We start from the raw sequence: 20,940 nt of genomic DNA, 5'->3' as shown, positions 1-20,940 counted from the left end.
ACCTTGCATTTGCTGCCCCGCCCACTTTTGCCCTGTCTTGCCCATCACCGGCAATGTGGCTTCCCAGAAGAGTGTCCAGGTCAATTCTGTGTCCAGGGCAGCTGTCTACCAGCTCCATCTGGTACACAGGCTGAGACCCTATCAGCCCGTGAACTGTCTCGCCAGTGGTGCATGCTCTAGTTATCTCCTGCTTGGACTGCTGCAATACACTCTACGTGGGGCTACCTTTGAAGGTGACGTGGAAACTACAACTAATCTAGAATGCAGCAGCTAGACTGATGACTGGGAGTGACCACTGAGACCATGTAACACTGGTCTTGAAAGACCTACATTGGTTCCCAGTATGTTTTTGAGCACAATTCAAAGTGTTGGTGCTGACCTTTAAAGCCCTAAACGGCCTCGGCACTGTACACCTAAAAGGAGCATCCCCACCCCATCGTTCAGCCTAGACACTGAGGTCCAGTGCCAAGGGCCCTGCTGGTGGTTCCCTCACTGTAGGAAGCGAGGTTACAGGGAACCAGGCAGAGGGTCTTCTCGTTAGTGGCACCCTCCCTGTGGAACGCCCTACCATCAGATGTCAAGGAAATACACCACCACCTGACTTTTAGAAGACATTTGAAGGCCATACTGTTTAGGGAAGTTTTTAATGCTTGATGTCGTGTTTTTAATGTTCTGTTGGGAGCTGCTCAGAGTGGCCAGGGGAACCCAGCCAGATGAGTGGGGTAATATAACAACAACAACAACAACAACAACAACCAACAAACATGGTCCTTTGAAAACAGTTGCCCATCCCTGAATTAGTGGGATGCTATTAAGCCTGGATAGAGAACCAGGAACGCCAAGGCTTCGCAACAGATATCTGTAACTGTCCTGCCCCACCAGTTTCTCTTTCCCAGCACACTAGAGGGACAGTTCTAGTGTGCAGCTGGAATCTGGTCTCAAGACTCTTCAGAAGTATGAAACACTAGTTTTGAGTATAAAAAAGCACCAATGCAGGCACTTCCTTTTAAACAGCCAATATATTTTGGGTGGGGAGGTGGGAAAACAGACAAAGTGTGGGTTTATGGTACAAGAGCAGAATTTTGTGATGGGTACAGATTTTCATGATCCATAAAAGTCAATTGTTCACACATACCAAAGGTTTACCAGCTAGGTTGTTAGCCCTTATGGCTGCATGTCAAGCCTTCAAAGTATAAGGCTTGTTTCTGGTGAACCTCAGTAGTTTGGGAGGTGGGGCGAGCCAAATAAAAGCACCCAGTGAGTACTTAAGCCCTATGCAGAACTTCATATGGAAGATTTGTGGATAAAGAGGTTAGAGTCTTTCCTTAAAAAACAACATCACAATGACACGATTGTGGTGAAATTAACTTTATTTAGTGTGATACACAGCTGTAGTCTGACAGTCAGTATTCATATTTTTAGAGTCACTTGCTTGGCTAACAGCTAGAAGACAGCAGAGCCAGAGACAGACACTCAAATATTATACACATCCACAGAGAAGGCAGTCAGAAAATGAACTATGCTGTTCACCTTGTGTGTCCCCTCCCCACCTGCCCAACCAACCCCATCCCTCCCCACAAAACATTTAAGTATTTTGTTTTAAAATCCCTATTCTCTGGAAAATACACAGGTTTCTAGTGTGTCTTGAGAGAACACAACAACAGCAGTGACAGAACTGGGCTGCCAGTGAGAAAGGGAGAGTGGCAGCAGTTTAACTGCAGAGAGAGAAACAAGTCACACTGACAGGACACCAGCAATTTCCACACAACAGGGAGTATATATACACAGGATGAGTAGAGGCCTCTACAGAGCCATTTGCTTTCAGAACTGATGGGGCCAAAGTTGTGGGCTTATCTATTCTGCTGGAGAGGCTACTGAGGAGCAGGAGAAGGGGGGGGGTTTGTGGAATCTGTGCAAGAGGTTCCTGTACTCAGCTAAAAGGGTGTAAGAGAATGATGGGGAAACCCAAAGCATCATAGAAGTAGCAGATTCTGAGAAGGTTTGCTTTCAGTGGCCAGTCACAGATAAGATTGAGATGAGGACTGTTAAATTTCACAAAAAAGCCTGACAGATAAATTAAATGCACTTAGCCATTCCAAGCTTTCAAGATGCAGTAAGTGCTGATTTTCTTCCACAAATAAATCAAGACTTTAGCAAGCTGAGTCCTTAGCTTCAAGGCCAAAGGGCGATGTCATATGCTCATCAAGGTCTAAATTTTATATGCAAGATGGGGCAAGGAGCCATGTGTCCATTGTGATGCATACAAAGGCCCAATACCACAATACTTCTATGTCGAAAAGGAGATAGTAGATTGCAGAAACATTTGACTGATGCAGACAGTGACCCAGTTTGCATATAATAGGAAGCCAACCTCTGCTGTAGTCAAATGAGCAAATGTGTGGATTCATGGCCACTTTGCTCCTTCAATCTTGCTGCTGAGATAGCTCAGTTGATACAGCATGAGACTCTTAATCTCAGGGTTCAAGATCATGGGTTCAAGCCCCACTTTGGACAAAAGATTCCAGTATTGCAGGGGGTTAGACTAGAAGACCCTCATGGTTCCTTAAAACCCTACAATTCTATGAAGCCATGGTTTGGCTTTGTGTTATATCCAAGCCCAGGCCACTGGTTTATTTTGTCCAGACAATGGTTTACCCACCTGTAGATCGTCTGTGAGAGATAAATCACAAGCCTAGTTTCAGATGTTAACATTAAGCCAAATTATGGCTTAGCTCAAAGCAGTGCAGTGGGCAGCAGGGCCAGAGGAGCAACCTAGTGGCTGGGATCTTCTGTCTGGGAACCTGCACTTTTTATTAAGTGTAACATGCAACCTGGGCTGTTAAGCTGCACATGCAAACTTGCATTCCACCATGTACATCAGACTGCCAAGCATGAGAACCAGACTTAAGTACTATGAATACTCAGAAAAGGTAACTACCATCATCATGACAGCACAGCTCAGTGAAAATAAACTACAGGGGATAAACTTGTGTATACTTGTGGAAAACCTGGTTTTCTTTTGTTACGTAAGGGCATGTGGGTGTCCCTGCCCAAGGAGTCATGTTTAGGAGAAATTATTAAACACATACAACCCCCTGCCCCACCCTAGTGATAGTAGAAATTAAGGGTATTCTCCCTTTTGTGAGGAGCTATTTATGTAGAACTTGACAGGTACTTTCACTGTTGCAACAAAACACTTTAATAAAAACCTTAAAAATTCAACAGATAAAGCTTTTCCATTATGCAGCATTATCTGAAGGGATAATGCTATACCGGTTGAATTTCACTCAGCTTACAAGGACAGGAGCCTCTGCTGAAAACAGGGCTGGCAACTCAATTAAGCTAGGAATGTGGAGGGAGGGAGCAAAGCAAAATAGGGATGGAATATATGCTGCTCTTGCTCTTTACCATCCCTCACTCATTTCTAAGAATATAAACTTGGTTTATGGAAGTGTTCACAGGTTATGTTCAGAAGCAACTCCAGCAAAGAGGACCCATATCACTTGCGTACACAAGCCTGGCAGGAAAAACTATTGGAGTAAGCATATGACTAGGGCAAGGATAGTGAGCATGGTACCCTCCAGATTTTGTCCAACTCCCATCAGCCAATGGCCAGGAACAATGGAGTTGCAATCCCCATATCTGGAGGGTACCATGATCTGGGGATTATTATTTGGACAAAACCTCAGACCAAAACAAAATGGTCCAAAGTACCATCAGAAACAATTACCCAATTAAAGTAATTTACTGCGACCAGTCTCCCAGGTCTGCATGTTAGGGTGGCTTGCACCCAATAAATGGGGTGGCATTTGTGATAAATCATAAGTTCAAAGGTCTATAGTTCAAAAGTTTTTATCCTCTGAAAAAGTATGATGCACAGGTGCCTCTTGTGCAGAGCAAGCCAAGCATAACAAAAGATTTAAAGGCTATTGCACTGTGAATTAAGTAAAAATGGAACAGCCCTAATATGTGTGGAGTTTGAAAACTGGTCAATAGCAAGATTTTTTTTGGGGGGGGGACAGAATTAGACCAAAATTGGACCAATTCAAGGAGAAGTGCTATGCCACTTACATTTAGGCTTTAAATGCTACTCTGGCCCAGTGAAATAAAATAAAATAAATTCAGATAAGGGTCTTTCTCATAGCTAGGCACTGTCTCACCTGATGGGAGAGTGTACTGCCGATAGTCATCTGTAAAAAATGGCAATAGAGCCATGAAGCATAAAAGGTAACTGTAAAGTACTTTGCATATTTAAAATGACACATACATTTACAGAAATAGCAGCATCGGACCAAGTCTAGTCTGCAAATCCCTGTTTTAATTTAGCTAGCAACTGTAGAGTTTACAGCTCAGCTAGAAACAGATCTTGTTTAGTCCTTGAGAATAAATCCCCAGTCCATCACTTTGCTGCAGCCAGACTTCCCACATAAGGCTCTGCATATTCAGTCTGGTTCTGCCAATCCTCCCTAACTCCATATTTAACTGAGCACCACATGCTTGAGGGAAAAAAGGGGTAAGCCAATCTGCAATTAAAAATACCTAGCCACTATGTAAAGATAAATGACAACTTGGAAGTAGAAATATCTAATGCCATATTCTGAGCTAGCTTCTCCCCTCCCCTTTACTACCTCTCAGGGAATGGAGGAACAAAGATCAAATGGGGAATTAAGTGGGTAGCTATGGCTAACCTACAGGAAGTCAGCAGTGCAGTACACCCGTTGCTTCCCCCATCCTCATATATATGCTGTAACAGTAGGCAAACTGAAGGAGCAACCTCTGGAAAGGGGATGGATAAAAAGCAACAGGAAGTAAGTAAGGGGTGACCCAGCCCCACTAGGTCCTTTGCTGTAGGTTTATCCATGCTTTCCTAAATTGAGAAAAGCTCTGCCCCTTTGCATTCATAGGACGACACAGAAAGGTGAACACGCCCGAGACAGGAAACCTAGAAGATGAGTGCCAGGGCACTCAAAGTGCAACAACCAACATGGGACAGGACACACTTGAGAGTTCACACCATGCAGTAGGAGGGAGCAGCCGGGGCCGTCCACAGGGCAGGGGGCTCGATAGTTTATTAGACTGAGGTTTCAGCCCTCGGAAAGTCGAAGTTTCTCTAGTCAATGAAAAGTGATGTTCTTCGGCGAGATGGGGCTGGGCAGTTGGGAAGAGGTTGCAACGCAACAGATCCTTTAGCAGGAGCAGCTGCTCTCTGTTACTGGCTGCTCAGGAGGTTTCTCTAGTTTGATGTCAATCACTGGAGGTGGCAGGTTAAGGGGGAAAAATAACACCCAATATGTAAAGCAAGGTGTGGTAAAGAACACAGAGAAAAGCGCAACAATGCGGCACTTGGGTCTAGCACAGCAGATCCAGGAAGTTAAGAGGATCTGCCCTTGCCTTTCCTTCTCACCCCTTGTATTCCAGAAGCATTTGCTTCTCCTCACTGCCAATAAAGCAGGGACAGGGGGACTTGTTTCTGACCAGGGGTTGCATCACCTCAGTGGAAAATGGTTGGGGACACATTCCAGAAGTGCCTGGGGTTACACATACCTCTGCCACCCCTTCCAGGCACCTTCTGAGGGCCATATGCTAGTGGCTGGCAATTCAGAGGGGGAAATGGGTGGACCAACAAACATTGCTTTACCTTTGTACAGTAACTAGTTTCCATACACCCTCACATCCCCTCCCTCCATTCTCTAGCAAGACAAGCAAGAGGGCAGCATTAGATTTCAAGCTGGGGGTGGAGAAACTTGGTGGGCAAAGTGGAGCAGTGATGGGTGTGGTCTAGGGGTCAGAAAGGGGTCCCAGAGAGCCACCTTTGGCCCCTGGGGCTGAGGTTCTCCACTCCTGCACCACTGGCACACAATAAAATAAGCTCTTGTCAATGCTTTGCAAAGAGCCGCCGTAAAAAGAAACTGTCTTAGGCTTCCCCAAGCTTGTACTGAAAGACTGCAGTATGGGACGAAGCTACTGAGAAGCTGAGCAAGGATACTATCGTCTTTGCTTTTCTCTGGAGTGCTGTCCATCCCAGGTAAGGCAGCAGCCACACGGCGGAAGAGCTGCAAGGCAACACAAAGAGAAGGTGCAAGAAAATGTGGTAACTAAAAAATGCATTAGGGGGAGCACTGGGACAAGCTTAAGGGATAGAGAAATGTGAATACTGCAATAATTAGTATGAAAAGCTGTTAAGTCAGGATGGAAGCAGCACACTAGTCTTTAAAAAATATTTTGATCATGGAAGCTATGGAATCAAAGGGAAGGAGAAGTTAATCCATTCCAATACATCACCACCAAGCAGGGCACACTCAGAATTGGCAGGGAGAGATCTAAATTCCCTCAAGCAAGAGAAATCCCAAAATCCCAAAATGAATTTTGGTGCTAAAAATGGCAGTGCTCCTTCCCGGGAACAGCACCAAGTTACCTGTTTCACATTATAGCCAGTCTTTGCGCTGGTCTCAATGAACATCACACTCAGTTCTTTGGCTCTCTGTTCGCCTTCTTCTGTAGTAATTTGCCTGGAAATAATAATGCAGACATGAGAGAAAGGTAAGGCATTTGTCCTCTGAGGGAAAATTCAGTTGTCAAGGATCCCTCCCTGTCCTATCAACACTACAAGAGGACTCCTGAATCTCTGAACTGCCACCTTCATCAACTCAAGCTTTTGAGCGACCATGAAAAGTTAGAAACTCGGTGCTCACAAATCACAACAAGCAAAAGCAGGAAAACAAGCAATGCTAGAATCAGAGAGCTTTAATGCCTGCTGCATTTATAGAACCTTAGAGGAAAAAAGTAATAGAAACCTTTTTGGAGGCATTTCTACATCTCACCAAACCAAGTAAAGCCCCATAGTTATGCATGGTGGGCTGGCTAAACCCATTTTTGCTCTACCTGCATGTGATTACAAAACAAAAAATGTAAGTCAAAACAGGAAAGCCACAAAACATGGTTAGTTGGCTTAGTTTGGTTAGGTGGGTCACATGTCACATAGAAAGCTATGCCACTGCTGCGTGGGAATTAATAATCTCTAACACCCTGTACATACCTGGTTTTATATAAAATCCTGCTTTATCCCTGGTTTCAATATACATCCTACTCAGTTCTTAGGCCTCTTGCACGCCCTCTTCTACAGAAATGAAAAAAATGTCACAGGAAAGGGGGAGAAAAATCCAAAAGGTAGCAAAAACTAAAAAGGGAATTGGTAGCAATAAACAAACAAACAAAAACAAATGAAGCTTCAAAAGATTGGCCAGCAACAGAAAAGCCAGCGAGGAAGAAGCACACAGCCCCCACAAAATAAAACAATAAGGACAGGTTGCATGTCTGCATAGGTTGCATGAGAGAGGTCTTCATTTTCACCTAAGACTTTCTTTGATTATTATAGTCTCTTAGGCTCATTTCACACAATCCAAAACAGAGCGGAACTGGTGTTTTGATGCCCATGGGGGATCCTAAACTAACCTTATACTTCCCTCCCTTTAAAGCTACAATTTCAATGTCTTGTGTAACATAAGCCATGGTTTGTAAGGATGTCTAAATGGGGGAACTATTGTTTGTATTTCCCTTCCAAATAGAAAATCATGGTTTAAAGTGGGTTTCAAATTCTGGTTTGGAAAGGAAGGACTAACCATTGCTTGGTGGTTTGGACACTGGAAAAAACATTTGTGTTTCATTAAAGGGGAAATTAAAAACAAAGTCGAATGCTAAGTGGAAGGAGGGAGCAAACAAGGCTGCAGCTTGCTTTTTATCTGCCCAATTTATCCTTTACCTTTAATACAGAAAATACTTACAGATGTAGGAAAAAGCTGAACAAAGAAACCGCAGATGTGAATGCCCCCCCCCGAATAATTTATTTATAATTCATATTATTGTAGGAATAAGTTGCTTTCCCTTTATATTAATAGAGCATTTTGCATGCTAAGATGGCTGTAGTAACATCTGTTTGAACAAGTGTAATTGTCAAATGAATTATGATGGCTTGCGACTAAGCAGCACAGATCCTATAAATGGTTAATTCAAGGGGACATGGACAGTACTTTAAAAACTGCTTTCTTAAATCTATGGAGCTCAACATATACTGCATGAATGTGCAGAGATGATAGCAGCAGAAATTAAACTAGACAGGAGACATTCCTAGGAAAATGGTGGAGGTGTAAAAGCTCCCTGACCATTTTGTCTATCCTAATAGGTGTTGCAATACAGGCGACTCTCAACTTATGGAGTTACATTCCAGGGACAGCACATAAAGCCAAAATCGAGTACTGTACAGTCAGAACACTCTCTCCCTGCACCTCTGAAATCTCTCTCAAGGTGAGTGCAATGGCAGGTGTGATTGCCAAAGCTTTTCCTCCCTGCTGCCCACCCCCTTTTATATATGTGCATAAATATGGATATATATTTGCCAAGCACATAAAGCTGAATGTGCACAAGTTAAATGCGCGTAAGTTGTGAGTTACCTGTATTTGCTAGCTGTCCATAGCTGGGAACTCAGCTGATGCTAGTCAAGATCTGCAACTGAAAAGCTGCGAATGATGAGTTTGGAAAACTCAAATTTATACATCTGATTAGGCACCGTACGGGAAGTACCGGCAGGAAAGATGTCCTATGTTATCTCAGTTATTAAATCTATATCCCACACCTTCCCCGCAAAAAGGAGCCCCCAGTTAACTGATTGAATTATGAGTTGCATTGTATTTAGTGGTATGTTACAAATTATTTCTGCCATGTAACTGTGCCTTTGTTTTCAAGAACTACCCCCACTTAGATCAATGATCAAAGGAAGAACTGTAATTTTACCTGCTGACTTATTTCCAGGTTGTGCTAAAGCCATTCAGATTTTTGCTCCAGAGGAAGTTACAAGTTTTTTTGTCCTATGTGTACTAGGTCCTTAGCTGGTCAAGGCAGCACCCAAATTTCTCATAAAGAAGTCACAGAGGCATGGGGTTGGCAAAGCAGCTTCTAAAGGCCTAGCAGAATGCCACTGCATTTATTGGTCAATGATAAGAAGCTTCAAAACAAATCTCTCTCAAGGAAGATGTGTTGCTTCCAGAGAATGGTTACAATTTAAAACATCTAAAGAAGCAAGATGTTGGTGCCATCTCAATTAAAGCCACAATTCTACCAGCCTTGCATGCTTTTTTTGAATGCATTTAATCCCGTTTCTTCACCATAAAAAAGGAGATATTTTCCTTTGCTTGTTCCTTCCAAAAGCCAGCTAGGAAGCTTTCAAGCATATATGAAAACAAAGGAACCTGACTCCCAACTCCCCAAATTACCTCTTGTCTGCAAGGTCAGTTTTATTCCCCACCAGCATAATGATGACATCACTTCCTCTTTCTGTTCGCACATCATCAATCCATTTGGAGGTTTGCTGGAAGGAATTCAGATCTGTGGGTGTGGGGGGAAGGCTTAATTAAAAACTTTAAAAAGCACAAAAGCTTTAAAGGCTCTTCTGCAAAAGTAAGGTACTTGCATACCCCATGGACCAGCATGACATACAACAAGCCCAGTTGCTTTATCTTTGGGCAGCCATGGCTCGGGGGTTCTGCGCTCTGACCCCTCTCTGAGAGGACTGCTTCCATACACTGTGAAACCAATCTCTCACTCACTTGTAATGTCATAGACTACCACTGCAATAGTTGAGTCACGGATGTAGCTGGGAATGAGGCTACGGAACCGCTCCTGGCCTGCTGTGTCCCAAAGCTGAAGTCGGACCTGCTGGTACCAGCCCAGGGAGGGGACAGAGGGACAAAAGACAGAAGAGGAAGAAATTGTCCTTTAGAGAAAAGGCAGTTAGAAAATGAATTTTATAGAATTGCAATAGATCTCCAAATGCACAGACAACCCAGTAGAAAATGCAGTGCGTAAGATGGAAGGAAAACACAGCAGACTACCCAAGACCTAACTCCTGCTTCTGCAAATAGGACAAATACTCATCAAATGATTCTACCAACCAAGACAGCCAACAATACCAGAGGCACAAAGTGGACTCATTTCTTCCAGTTCAGTAGACTCTTATAACCTCTAAATACTAGTGAACAGGGTATGCGAGTGAGAATTCCTATATATCTTACTCTATGAAAGCCAATACATCTGGGCAAGTTCTGCAAGATCTGTAGTTCTGCTGAGAACTACAGCATAGCTCCATCTAGAAAAACTGACATTCTCAATTCTGGATTCAGCTTTCCATTAAGTGTGAAGCCAAAACCCTTATTTTCAGCGTGTGAATGGGGTAAGGTGCAAACTGCACAGTGCAGTCATCTGGTTCCTTACAACACCGGCAAGAAAAGGAAGACACTTCCTAAGGGAGGCAAATAGCAACAGAGCTAAATTAAATGGAAGCATTGCCAGTCATACCAAGAATCTCACAACTATCAGCATAGCACAATTCCCTGAGGAGCCCAATGGAGATGGGAGATGCCTTCAGGACAGGCAATGTGTTTTAAAGGTTCATGGAGGAAAGTCAGTATACACATTTAATTAACAAAATCTTTATTTAAAATAATAACAACAACACATAACATACCAGCCCTTCCTCTTGGGAGCTATGTAAAGCAGAAACTGGAACTAGCTATTGGGGCAAAGAGAATAAATTTCAGCTTTGGATTGCATCCAAAGAGATATCATGACTAAGATTACCCCTTCCACCACCATCCTCAACATTGTTTGTGACTGGTTAGAGCTGTAACTGTGTCTACAATGAAGACCAAGGAATGAAAAAAGCACCCAGGTGAGTCTACAAATGGAGTTTATGGTACTGCACCCACATTGACAGTTCTGATGGATTGCATGGAACTGATTCAAGGAGAAAGGTTGTCACTGTACCAGAGACAAGAGGAGCCACTTGATTTTATTTATTTATTTAAATAATCCCACTTTCCCCATACTAACTGAAGCATTTTACTGCATAAATATACATGAATCAAACAAAGCAAGTTTCTAAACATGTACACTAACTCCATGAAGCAAATCATTGCAATGTTTACACCAGACTAAGGTGGTCGTAGCAATACAAGGACAGACAAAGCAAGAGCAAGGAGGAGCGGGGAGAGAAAGGGTGCAGATGAACTACTGATGGGGAGGGCTCCTTTGCACACTGCCCTAGGCTGAGGGACAAAGTCTGCGGCACAGGGAGTCTCCACCCATAGCTCTCCTCCTTCCTTCACATATATCTCAATGCAGTTGTATTGAAGAGAGGGGAAGTGTCAGCAATCAGCAGGGCCACTGAGTTAGGAAGCCACTAAGTGGCCCTGACACATATGGTCACAGCTGCTGCTAACCCACTGCACAGGAAGATGTTTAGTGAGCCCCCCCCCCCACAACGCAGAGAACATGGGCGCAAACCAAGAATCTCCCTACAGGTGTGCAATGGAGTTTGGTCTGCTGTGGTGAATGGGGCACTGTCCCACTAGCCTCAGTGTGGTCTCAAGTCAATCCTCACCTGCCTCCCATCTACTGTTGGCTTCCCACCCTAAGTCCCAAGGAGCACTTGGTGAAAAGGTGTGGAATTTTCAAGGAAGCCAATATGTCTTTAAGTGAACATGATTTCAGGTTCTATAGCTTCAGGTGAAAGAAAATAGGGAGACACATTTTTATTGCATTCTCTTCCAATGGAGAATCCTTCAAAATCTTCCTTTTGGAGGTCTATACAAATATTGTTTCCCCCCCCCTTTTTTTAAAAAAAAAGAAAAAACTTTCATACAGAGAAAGTTCATTTTCCCAACCAACTCAGCCCATTAGCAGTTATTCCCAAGGATGGCCATCTTTTTGCCTTTCCTGTCACTGTCCACATCAATGCAAAGCAAACAAGACACCACAGGGAACCTGGAACACACAGAAACTGCTGTCACAGAGCTGCGGTTGAGCTGAAAGTGCAGAAATGTTATGTATTCTCGCCTGCCCCACACCCATTTTGACAGACTGCACAGGGAGTGCTGATGTGGAGTCAACTTCCCCTTCAGTGACAGGTTTCCAGGCCCACTGGGAAACTGGCTGGGCACAATCATCTCCATGCACATGTGCAGTTGGTCATGGAGGAGTGTGGAAATGTACTGCATTGCAAAATCCTTTCCACCACCCCTTTGGGGGCAGGGGCTAAGAAGGTAGTCCTGCTTCTACACTTGGCCTCCTAAATCTCAAGGCTTTTTTCCAAATGATTTTTACTGATATTAACTCTCTTCAAACTCAGGTCCTGTTTAGTACACATGCTCACCTCATATGCACTAGTTCTGTGGCTATTTAAGGTGAAGCCATCGTTCCTAATCGTTCCTACCAGCCATCTTACATATCTCTGTCTTATTGCTTTATTATGGTTGTAGTTTATTATGGTTGTAACTGTACTGTCTGAATACAATTGTTTTCTGATGAATGGAGCACACAGATGCTACAATAAAATAAAAAACCAATAAGTAAATGCAGAAAAATGGCTCAAAAACTCCAGGAGGGAATTGTCAGTGGCAGAGGATTAAAGGACCACAAACAATTCTCCAAGTCTTTTTGTAAACTGCTTTGAATCTTTTTAACAAACAAACAAACAATTAAGCAGTGTATACATTTTATGAAATAAATAATTGATTAATAAGCTTCCTAAGCTGGGCCATCAAAAGGTATGGATTAGTAGCTTTCATACAAACTGTGGCAAACAGAAGTACATACTCCTTTATGCAACACATGACTTGATGGAATGAACTGCTGGCCAAGGGCACAGAACATATATGGGGAACCTCTGGCCCTCCAGATGTTGCTGAACTACAATTCCCAACATCCCATGTCATTTGCCATGCTGGCTTGGGCTGATGGGAAATGAAACCAATATCACCAGAAGGACATTGGGTTAGGGAAAACTGGGCTATAGTATTTGAGATAACAAAACTGGGCCTAACATTGCCCCTTAAGAGGCTCAAGTAAACTATAGATAGAGATGATGGCCACAGTACTCCATGTTCCAATAGCTTCCAGGCTGGGTTATTGCAATGCACTCTATGTAGGGCAGCCCTTAAAGATGCCTCAGAAACTTCAGCTGGTCCAAAATGTAGCAGCTAGATTACAGGCTGGGGTTGCCTTTAGAACTCACATAATCAATTTTAAAAACAGATGCATTGGTCACCCATTCATTTCTGAGTGCAAGTAAGGTGTCCACATTAGCGTTTAAAACCCTAAAAAACTTAAGACCCCAAATATCTAACAGACTGTCTCCTTCCCTATAACTCCCTGTTAAGATCAGTTCCATTGACCTCAGAAGTCTGAGGTGGTGGTGGTGGTGGTGGTGGTGTGGGAGAGGGCATTCTCTGTGGCAGGTCCTAGGACGTGGAATTCCCTCCCCTCAGAAGTGCATCTGGCACCTTCAATATACAACTTTCATCATCCACTAACGGCGCACCTCCTTGCCCTGGCCTCTGACACATGAGATAGGTATTTTTGGGACACACCATTTCCCTGTGGCTGTGATTTCTGGTAGCTGTTTTTAATGCTGACTGTAGTAACCTGCCCTGAAAGTTGTTGGTGAAGGATGGGTAAATAATAAAAACAATAATAACTGCTAGATAGTGGAAACATACTAAATTGGCAGGTGCTAATTTTGGGGTTTTAAAATTTATTTATTTATTGCCTTTCTAAGGGGATAGGCACTTAATCTGTTTTATTAAAACCGGTATAGCTTTATTGTTATTTGTAACAGGAATTTTCATTTTCGGTATCATATTTGTAGGGCTACAAAATCTATATCAGCTGAATATAAATATTTGCCCAATTATAATTTACATACTAAGAAACAGTTAAACAAAAAGGTGGTGGGCCTTTGCTAGTAACAACGGATTCTATCAGGTGATCCTTTGCAGGCTTTTGGGTGGTTTTAGTCCTGTCTGCTACCTTACTGAGAAGGACAGAACCAGAGCTCTCTTCTCCACTGTGTACAGTGCCTTTGCAGAGCCTAAGCCACAATACCTACTTGTCAGATCAAAGACAATGACAGCCGCAGCAGAGTCCCGGATGTAGCTGGGAATGAGGCTGCGGAATCTTTCCTGACCGGCTGTGTCCCACAGCTGCAGCCTGATCTGGGAAAACAGAAAATGTGGGGGAAGGGGGGAAGGGAAGAAAGAGCAGAAATGTGGAACACAAAATAAAAACAAAAAAATTATGTGAAATAAAAGAAAAAGAATGCAAACTCTTTGAGGAAAAATGCAAGCAACAAAAGGGGTAGGGGAAATGGTAAAATGAAAAAAAATTCAGTGCAAAATAAAAAGAAGGGCTTGCCCAAGGGTACCTTGCGATCGTAGCTTCTGAACAGATCCCTTTAAATGTGTTAAAACAGCCAGCTTTTACCCACAATGGAAGCAAAAGAATACAGCAGGTACAAGAAGTGGAGGCCCAAGCTGCCCCAATGGGATTTCTTCTGACACTCAGCCTAATTGTGTACCCCCTTATGAAGCCCCACAACAAAGATACATGTCAAGGGCTCATTAACAGACACATACAGAGCATGAAGGCTTCAACAGAGATCTCAGTGTTCTCAGTGTGCCCTTCAGCTACTCCATAGGTGTACTTTGTCTGTGCATCAAGTGAGTTGAATAATAACAGGGAGGAGTCATGCCAAAGCCACAGTTGCTGTCCACAATGGGAAGAAAGAGGTTAAAGGGTATTTTACCCAAATGTGGTGTCACAGGAACCAGAGGTAGTAAGTAGCGTAGTAATAAACGTTAAAGGAATTGTCAGCAACAGCACAGTTTGGCTGGACAGGATTCCAGTCTGAGACAAAGAATTATCTTGAACCAAAGGTTAGGTTTCTGCTTACAGCCATACCCTAACACAATGGTTCCCAAACTTTATTTTCTCACAGACCATTTGAAATTGTCATAGGTCTTGGCAGACCACTGAATTGTTATTCTGCCTGTTGTAGCAACTGCTGCGCAAGATGCCATATAATTTCTAACTGTATTGTTATTTATTCTTTTTTTCCTTATCCAAATTGTAATACAATAAAATACAATATGAAATATAAAAGAAGCAATAGAATTTTAGAAAAATTATGAATATTTAATATGATGGATGTGCTGACTTGCATCTCCAACCACAAATCCAGAGACTTGCCACAGACCACTCGAATGAAGCTTGTAGACCACTAGCAGTCCATAGACCAGTTTGGAAACCCCTGCACCAACATATAAACACTCCGAAAATGACCTAAGAAAATTCTTACTTTAACTCCAGGAGACAGAAGCAAGGTAGCACTAGAGGCACAGCCAGTTCAGGCTGAGATGCCAGATAATTTAACAGTTTGCTGTCATAAAATAGAGCCAACATGCTACCCTTATTTCAGTTAGGCTGTAAGAAATCCAGGTTCAATTCCTCATTTGGGTTTTGTACCCATTAGGCTGCTTCTCTCTCAAAGACTAAATTTCCTCTACAGGGCTGTTGCAAGTATAAGAAAATGACTATAAGGCATTTTGCACATTTTTAAATTGCGGGAGAAATAATTTTGCCAAAAGAGCCTCTAGCTGCCAGACTGGCCTCCCTCCTGTATCAGAACCAAGGATGTTGCAGCCAATGATTAAAATTCCACAGCCACAATAAAAGTTGGTTCCATGGGACTGAAAGGCAAAAGCACCACATTTTCTCTGTCAAAACTAATCCGCCTTTGCAATTTTGTACACAATCTACCCAGTGATGTGGATTTCAAAGGGCCTCCTCTTTCATTCCCCCTTTTTTAAAAAAGCACAATTCTAACCTTGTGATTCAGGGAGAGAAATGCTTGCAGGTTATGGAGGAATGCAAGCTGAGCCTACTAAAGGCTCCCATATTCAATAAGACACAAAAAGTCGTGACTCTGGGGAAATCGCTTTTCCTCCTGCATGGTACAGTTTGTCACAAATAAAGAGCCACAGCTGGCTTACCCTCCTTTGCCAGAGACCATGATTGGAAAGGGCTGCCAGGGGATTTAGGGCCACTCTTAGAAGGTGAAAGCTGTCAAATACAACACAAGCCAGGACAGCGATCACATACTTTTTCCAGGTTATGCACACAGACGACCCCACTCACCGTGCGATCTTCTAAATACATAGTCTTTGAGAGGAAATCAATTCCAATAGTTGCCTGGAAAAACAAGAAAACTCTCAGTAACTTTGAACTACAACAGACATCTAGTTAAGAGTTGCTGGAAGTCCACAAAAAATCAAGTTCTTGAATCATATACAAAGACATGTGCGGTAACCTCAATACTGAACACATTGGATGAATGATTCCTGTGCAAAATGAATTCTGGAGTTGCTTAATAAAAGAAAAGGTAATCAATCTAACAAGTTTTGGTCCTCTTGTGATCCTGTTCATCTGGGAGGGGGAAACTCAGATAAATTAAATAATTTTGGAGGTTGAAGAACAAGGGGGGTATTGCTGTAGAGAATAATTTCCATAGTGCACAACGCTTTTTAAGTGGGTTGAGAGGCCCGATTATTTAATATATCACCCTGATTACAGGTTATGAAATACATTTACCTCGCTGAGATAGTAGTCTCTGAACATCATGGTGCCTTATGGAAAATGAATTAAGACTTGCTTTGGGATTGATCTGTATGCTTCAATTCAGCTGAGGCGCAAGATCTATGTGGCAATATCCAATATTGCACAAGCCGATTTACCCTTCTTCTCCACCACCCAGTAGCTCCTTGAATCCCTCTAAATCTGGATGCCAGCCAGAGGGGCTACAGGCGGAAGACAGAAAGGACTTGCATATGCTGAAGTCCATTCAGCTTCTGGATGGACACAATTAGGTTTCAACCGTTAACTATAGCAGCAACTCTTTAAAGTCAACACAGCATAAAAACATCAATAAGAAGCCGAGTTGAACAAATCTGCTTTAAAGTCATAAGAACATAATAGCCTGCTGGATTGTGCCAGTAGCCCATCTGGCACAGCATACTAAATGGCCAACCAGATGCCTATCAGAAACCTGAAATGATAGGACATTACACTGTTCCAGGGAGTTCCAAAGATGTGGGGCTAGTACTAAAAAGCCCTATGGCTGGTAACAATCTGACGTTAATAGTGTTGGGTTTGAGAGCAGGGTCTCCAAGGCCAATCTCAGGGCAATACAGGCTCATGAGGGTGCAGGCAGACATCAAATAACCTGGTCTTAGACCTTTTAAGGTTCCAAAAGCCAAAACCATCACTTTAAACTGAGCCTGGAAAGAAAGAGAAGCAACCAATGCAACTGACACAGGACTAGTGTTGTTATATGCTCATTTTGTAAATTATATGAATTTCTGGAGAAAATTTTTTTCAGCCAGTTCAACTTTGTCTCTGGATAAAACCTAGTGGTAAGCTTCTTATTACAAGGTGTGTAGACATACATCAGAAAGAGCTGTTACAAGGTGTGTAGACATACATCAGTAAGAGCTGTTGTTAAGTCTGGCAGCAGGAGAAAGTTATTTGCAATATATATAGTAGAAACAATGGTCCTAGGCTGTTCAATATGTTTTTATTTGGCTTAAATCTGCTTTTAGGTGTATATATTATTTATAATATTTGGTTGCTTTATGTTGTTTTCAATTTTAAAACTGTAAATGCTCCTTCAGCCTATTCAATAACATTTTCTTTTATCTACTGGCAGCATATAGATGTGTCCAACCAATATCCAGATTCCAGACCTCTAGAACTACACTCGTTTCTAAACTTCTCCATGAAAACAGTGCATTTTAAATGTTCTTATGCAGGATGCTTGACTATGCGCCCACTTACCTGGTACGTGTTGTCAAAACTGTCATACATAAATCTGGTGATCAGGGATGTTTTTCCAACTATAGAAGAGGGGAGAAGAGAAATGGCTCTTTATATATGAAGTGTAGGAGCGGCACTCAAAACACCTGCCCACACACAGAGTCAAGATCTCCAGAATATCATGGCACATTATACTATTCCTTCCTTTTAGAAATCCAGCTAACCTACATAAAGTAGCAGATTTTTGGGTCTGCTGCTTTTAGAAGTTGTTGTGCAGACATATTATTTTATTTACACAAGCAGCCCCTTTGTGTACTGGGCACTGTGGGACATATATACAAAAAGCAAACAATAAGCATAGTGATCCATCACAATGTGAATCAAATAAGTATGATCTATCTGAGGGATGAAATGTGTGGCCCTGTCCTCCTGGGCTGGACACTGTCACCTGCTCTCCTGGATATACTCGAGAATGGGTGAGAATGAGAAGAGTGCCTGCAGATATGGTGATCTTCATCAAGGGCAAAACAGTCCAAACTCTCACTGTCATAGCTTGTAACTAAGAACTATGCTTGGTCTTGTTTTTCCTTCCTCTCTCCAATATCTTCTTCCTTGTATGTCATTTTTAGAAGACTGTGAGGCTGAGTACAGAGGTCATATTCCAGCAGCTTATAAAAATAAGTTTTGAGAGCCCTTTTGATGGGATATAAATTTTACAAATAAATAAATAAGAGTTTTAGATCATTACTGTCAACCACAATCCTAAACCATTGAAAACCGAGATTGTTCTATGATACTGCAAAGGTGTGGGCACATATTTTCCATTCAAAACTTTAATTTAATAGTACAAGTCTTAGCATGGAACAGAAGGCTGGTGACATACATACACAAGCACGTATTACCAACCTCAATTCTACATAGTAGGGCTTAAACGCCATTTCTCCCAACAAACCTTATAAAGACTTTAAAATAGCTGAACCAGTTTTAACTAATGCATGCACAACTATGCTTGTTGTGATAAAAGCAACATATTCCTATAATTTTCATTTTTCTTCACCATATTAAAACATATACATGATAACAGCCACAAATGTCGCTATATATTCAGTGTTTCAGAATAATTACAAATTCCATCAGTGGACAGAACTGGCATAGACACAAATAATTTTGGCACATCAAGACAAACCATTAAGATGGGGGGGGGGGGGTTCTAGGAGGTTCTATATTTATTTCACCATTGACGACTTTGTTAGCTCCCATATCACGCTTCAATACATAGGATGTTGGGCATTAGCCAACACTGTAATTCAGAGCACTGGAAAGAAATTTATGTGAAACACTTCCAGCCATGCTCTTAGAAAAAGTGCTTTGAACTTGACTTTATTATTCACACGTAAGTGTCCTAGAAGCTGTCCTCTGGAACAGGATGGATCAATTCACTGGATCTGCTGAGAAGGTAGAAAGTGATGAGCTCACCATTTGGTAAGCTCAACTCCATCAGCCATTAGTACAGTATGCCCAAGTGCCAACATGACACTATACAACAAAAGCCATTTCACACAATAAATGTTACCATAGATATGCTGACAAATTCAGCTGTGATATGTCACTTCCAATGATAATAATTTTAAAAAGATTATCATCAAGGATGATGCTCTTAACATTAAAAAGGATTGGGAATTATAAAGTCTTCTACCAAGCAGACCAAAATATTGGTAGCAATCTTAGCTTCAAAAATATATGGTAAAAAGATATAAGGTGTGGAGGAGTATTGGCAAGTCCTAGAAACTACCTCACTTTGAGTTTCTTTTGCTTTTTCTATGCACATTAATTCAGTAGCATCATGCTCAATGAGACTTACTCCTATTCCATATGATCAACACATTTTTAAGCTTCCCAATCAAAATTCCTAGGATCCCATGGAAATGAGCAGTGGGAGCTTGAGTACAATCTCTCTCTCTCTCTCTCTCTCTCTCTCTCTCTCTCTCTCACACACACACACACACACACAGAGCATCTTATAATACTTTCATCTGGGCAACCTGGGTGGTGATGGTAGGTATCATTTCAGGTTTGTGGTGCCACACTTCTCTCATCCTTCCAATACCTCTCCAAAGCCTTGGATGAATGAAGGAATCACAGCAAGGGCCATTTATAATAACAAAGTATCACTTGCCCCCCATCTGTTTATGCAACTCCAGAGACACTATGTACACTGATGGAGATGTAGTTGTTCAATTACACTAATGATGCCTTAGCCATCTTCATTTCTCCCACCCAAAGGTTCTGCATTTTAAGGAGCATGCATGCATGCATTTGTCATCTTACACAGCTCTTTACTTGAGGAAGGATCCTGGCAGCTTTTGCTCCTACAATTCGACAAGGCACCATATAAAATATCAGGATGTATCAGAATCATACAGTCACAAACTTTTGTTTCCTCTTCTTACCCAAACTCTGGAATGTCAAAGCCGTATTTGGGGAGTGGGGACAGCAGAAAGACGGGGGGGGGGGCTTGCTTATGGCTTTCTGACAGGGTTTCTGACAAACCACATTAGGCACATACAAATAGCCTCTCCAACTACTGCCTACCCAAAGCCCAAAGCAGGAGATCTTCTTATCTAAAATGCTGAGTGGGACCTCATATGTTTTTGCTTATGTAACTCCGCGAAGCACCATGGACAGCAAAACAGCCGCGGCGGCACCTGCATGAGGGTTCGGCATGTCGAGGAGGGGAGGGAAATTCTGCCCGAGGGTCATCGCCATAGGGTCATCCCTCAGAGATACTCTCCTCACCACCTGCCCGCCCTAAACCCCCGGGGCCCCGCGCTCACCGCTCTGCTCGCCCAGGAAAACCAACTTGAACTTGCGCAGCGGGTTGCCGAACTCGCCGCCGGCTCCTCCGGGCGCCGTCATGGCAAGCGGAGCAGGGCTGGGACTGGGGGAGGAGGAGGAAGAAGAGCGGGAGGGATGGGTGTAAGGATGGAAGGCCGGGACAGGAGCCAGGTGCCAGGGAGAAGGAGCGAGGTAAGGGCAGGGGAAGAACCGGGCTGTGCCGACCAGAAAGAAGACACGGCAACAGCGGAGCGACACCTGATGGCGTCACTTCCGCTCCGCGGCCGCCCGGCCCCCGCCTCCGAGGGACGAGAGAGGGATGAGCTCATCCTGAGCTGCACGGAGGGGGAGGAGGGAGAAAGAAGAGATACAGGCCGGCTGGAAGAGACCGAGGGTGGCGTCGTGAGA

General features: G+C 42.9%; 1 protein-coding gene across 5 annotated transcripts; it reads right to left on the bottom strand.

Annotated features, from left to right (window-relative positions):
- Window positions 1-1,352: 1,352 nt before the first annotated feature.
- Window positions 1,353-20,915, bottom strand: LOC309361622 (ras-related protein Rab-6B-like). Of its 5 annotated transcripts, none has more exons than XM_081896684.1 (9): window positions 20,532-20,913; window positions 17,719-17,777; window positions 16,024-16,077; window positions 10,517-10,561; window positions 9,600-9,708; window positions 9,267-9,378; window positions 6,416-6,509; window positions 5,987-6,053; window positions 1,353-5,251 (listed from the first exon to the last, which is right to left on the bottom strand). In XM_081896684.1, exons 1-9 carry the CDS (start codon window positions 20,611-20,613, stop codon window positions 5,187-5,189), a joined length of 687 nt encoding a protein of 228 aa, XP_081752810.1. In that variant the 5' UTR covers window positions 20,614-20,913; the 3' UTR covers window positions 1,353-5,186. The 5 variants fall into 5 exon arrangements, with proteins under 5 accessions (XP_081752810.1, XP_081752811.1, XP_081752814.1 ...); XM_081896685.1 differs by having other exon boundaries at window positions 9,600-9,705; XM_081896688.1 differs by lacking the exons at window positions 9,600-9,708; window positions 10,517-10,561 and adding an exon at window positions 13,937-14,042 and having other exon boundaries at window positions 20,532-20,915.
- Between the last annotated feature and the right edge of the window lie 25 nt (window positions 20,916-20,940).

This window comes from Podarcis melisellensis (genome assembly GCF_964234715.1).
Source record: "Podarcis melisellensis genome assembly, chromosome: Z".
NCBI classification, from domain to species: Eukaryota; Metazoa; Chordata; class Lepidosauria; order Squamata; family Lacertidae; genus Podarcis; species Podarcis melisellensis.
This window is presented reverse-complemented; position numbering and strand designations above follow the sequence as displayed.

Coding starts and splice junctions, on each gene's coding strand:
- LOC309361622 (XM_081896684.1), bottom strand. CDS start 20,613: ATGACGGCGCCCGGAGGAGCCGGCGGCGAGTTCGGCAACCCGCTGCGC. Junction 6,054..6,415: donor CTGGCTATAATGTGAAACAG/GTAACTTGGTGC, acceptor GTTGCCTTGCAG/CTCTTCCGCCGTGTGGCTGC. Junction 5,252..5,986: donor AGAGAAAAGCAAAGACGATA/GTATCCTTGCTC, acceptor TGCCACCTCCAG/TGATTGACATCAAACTAGAG.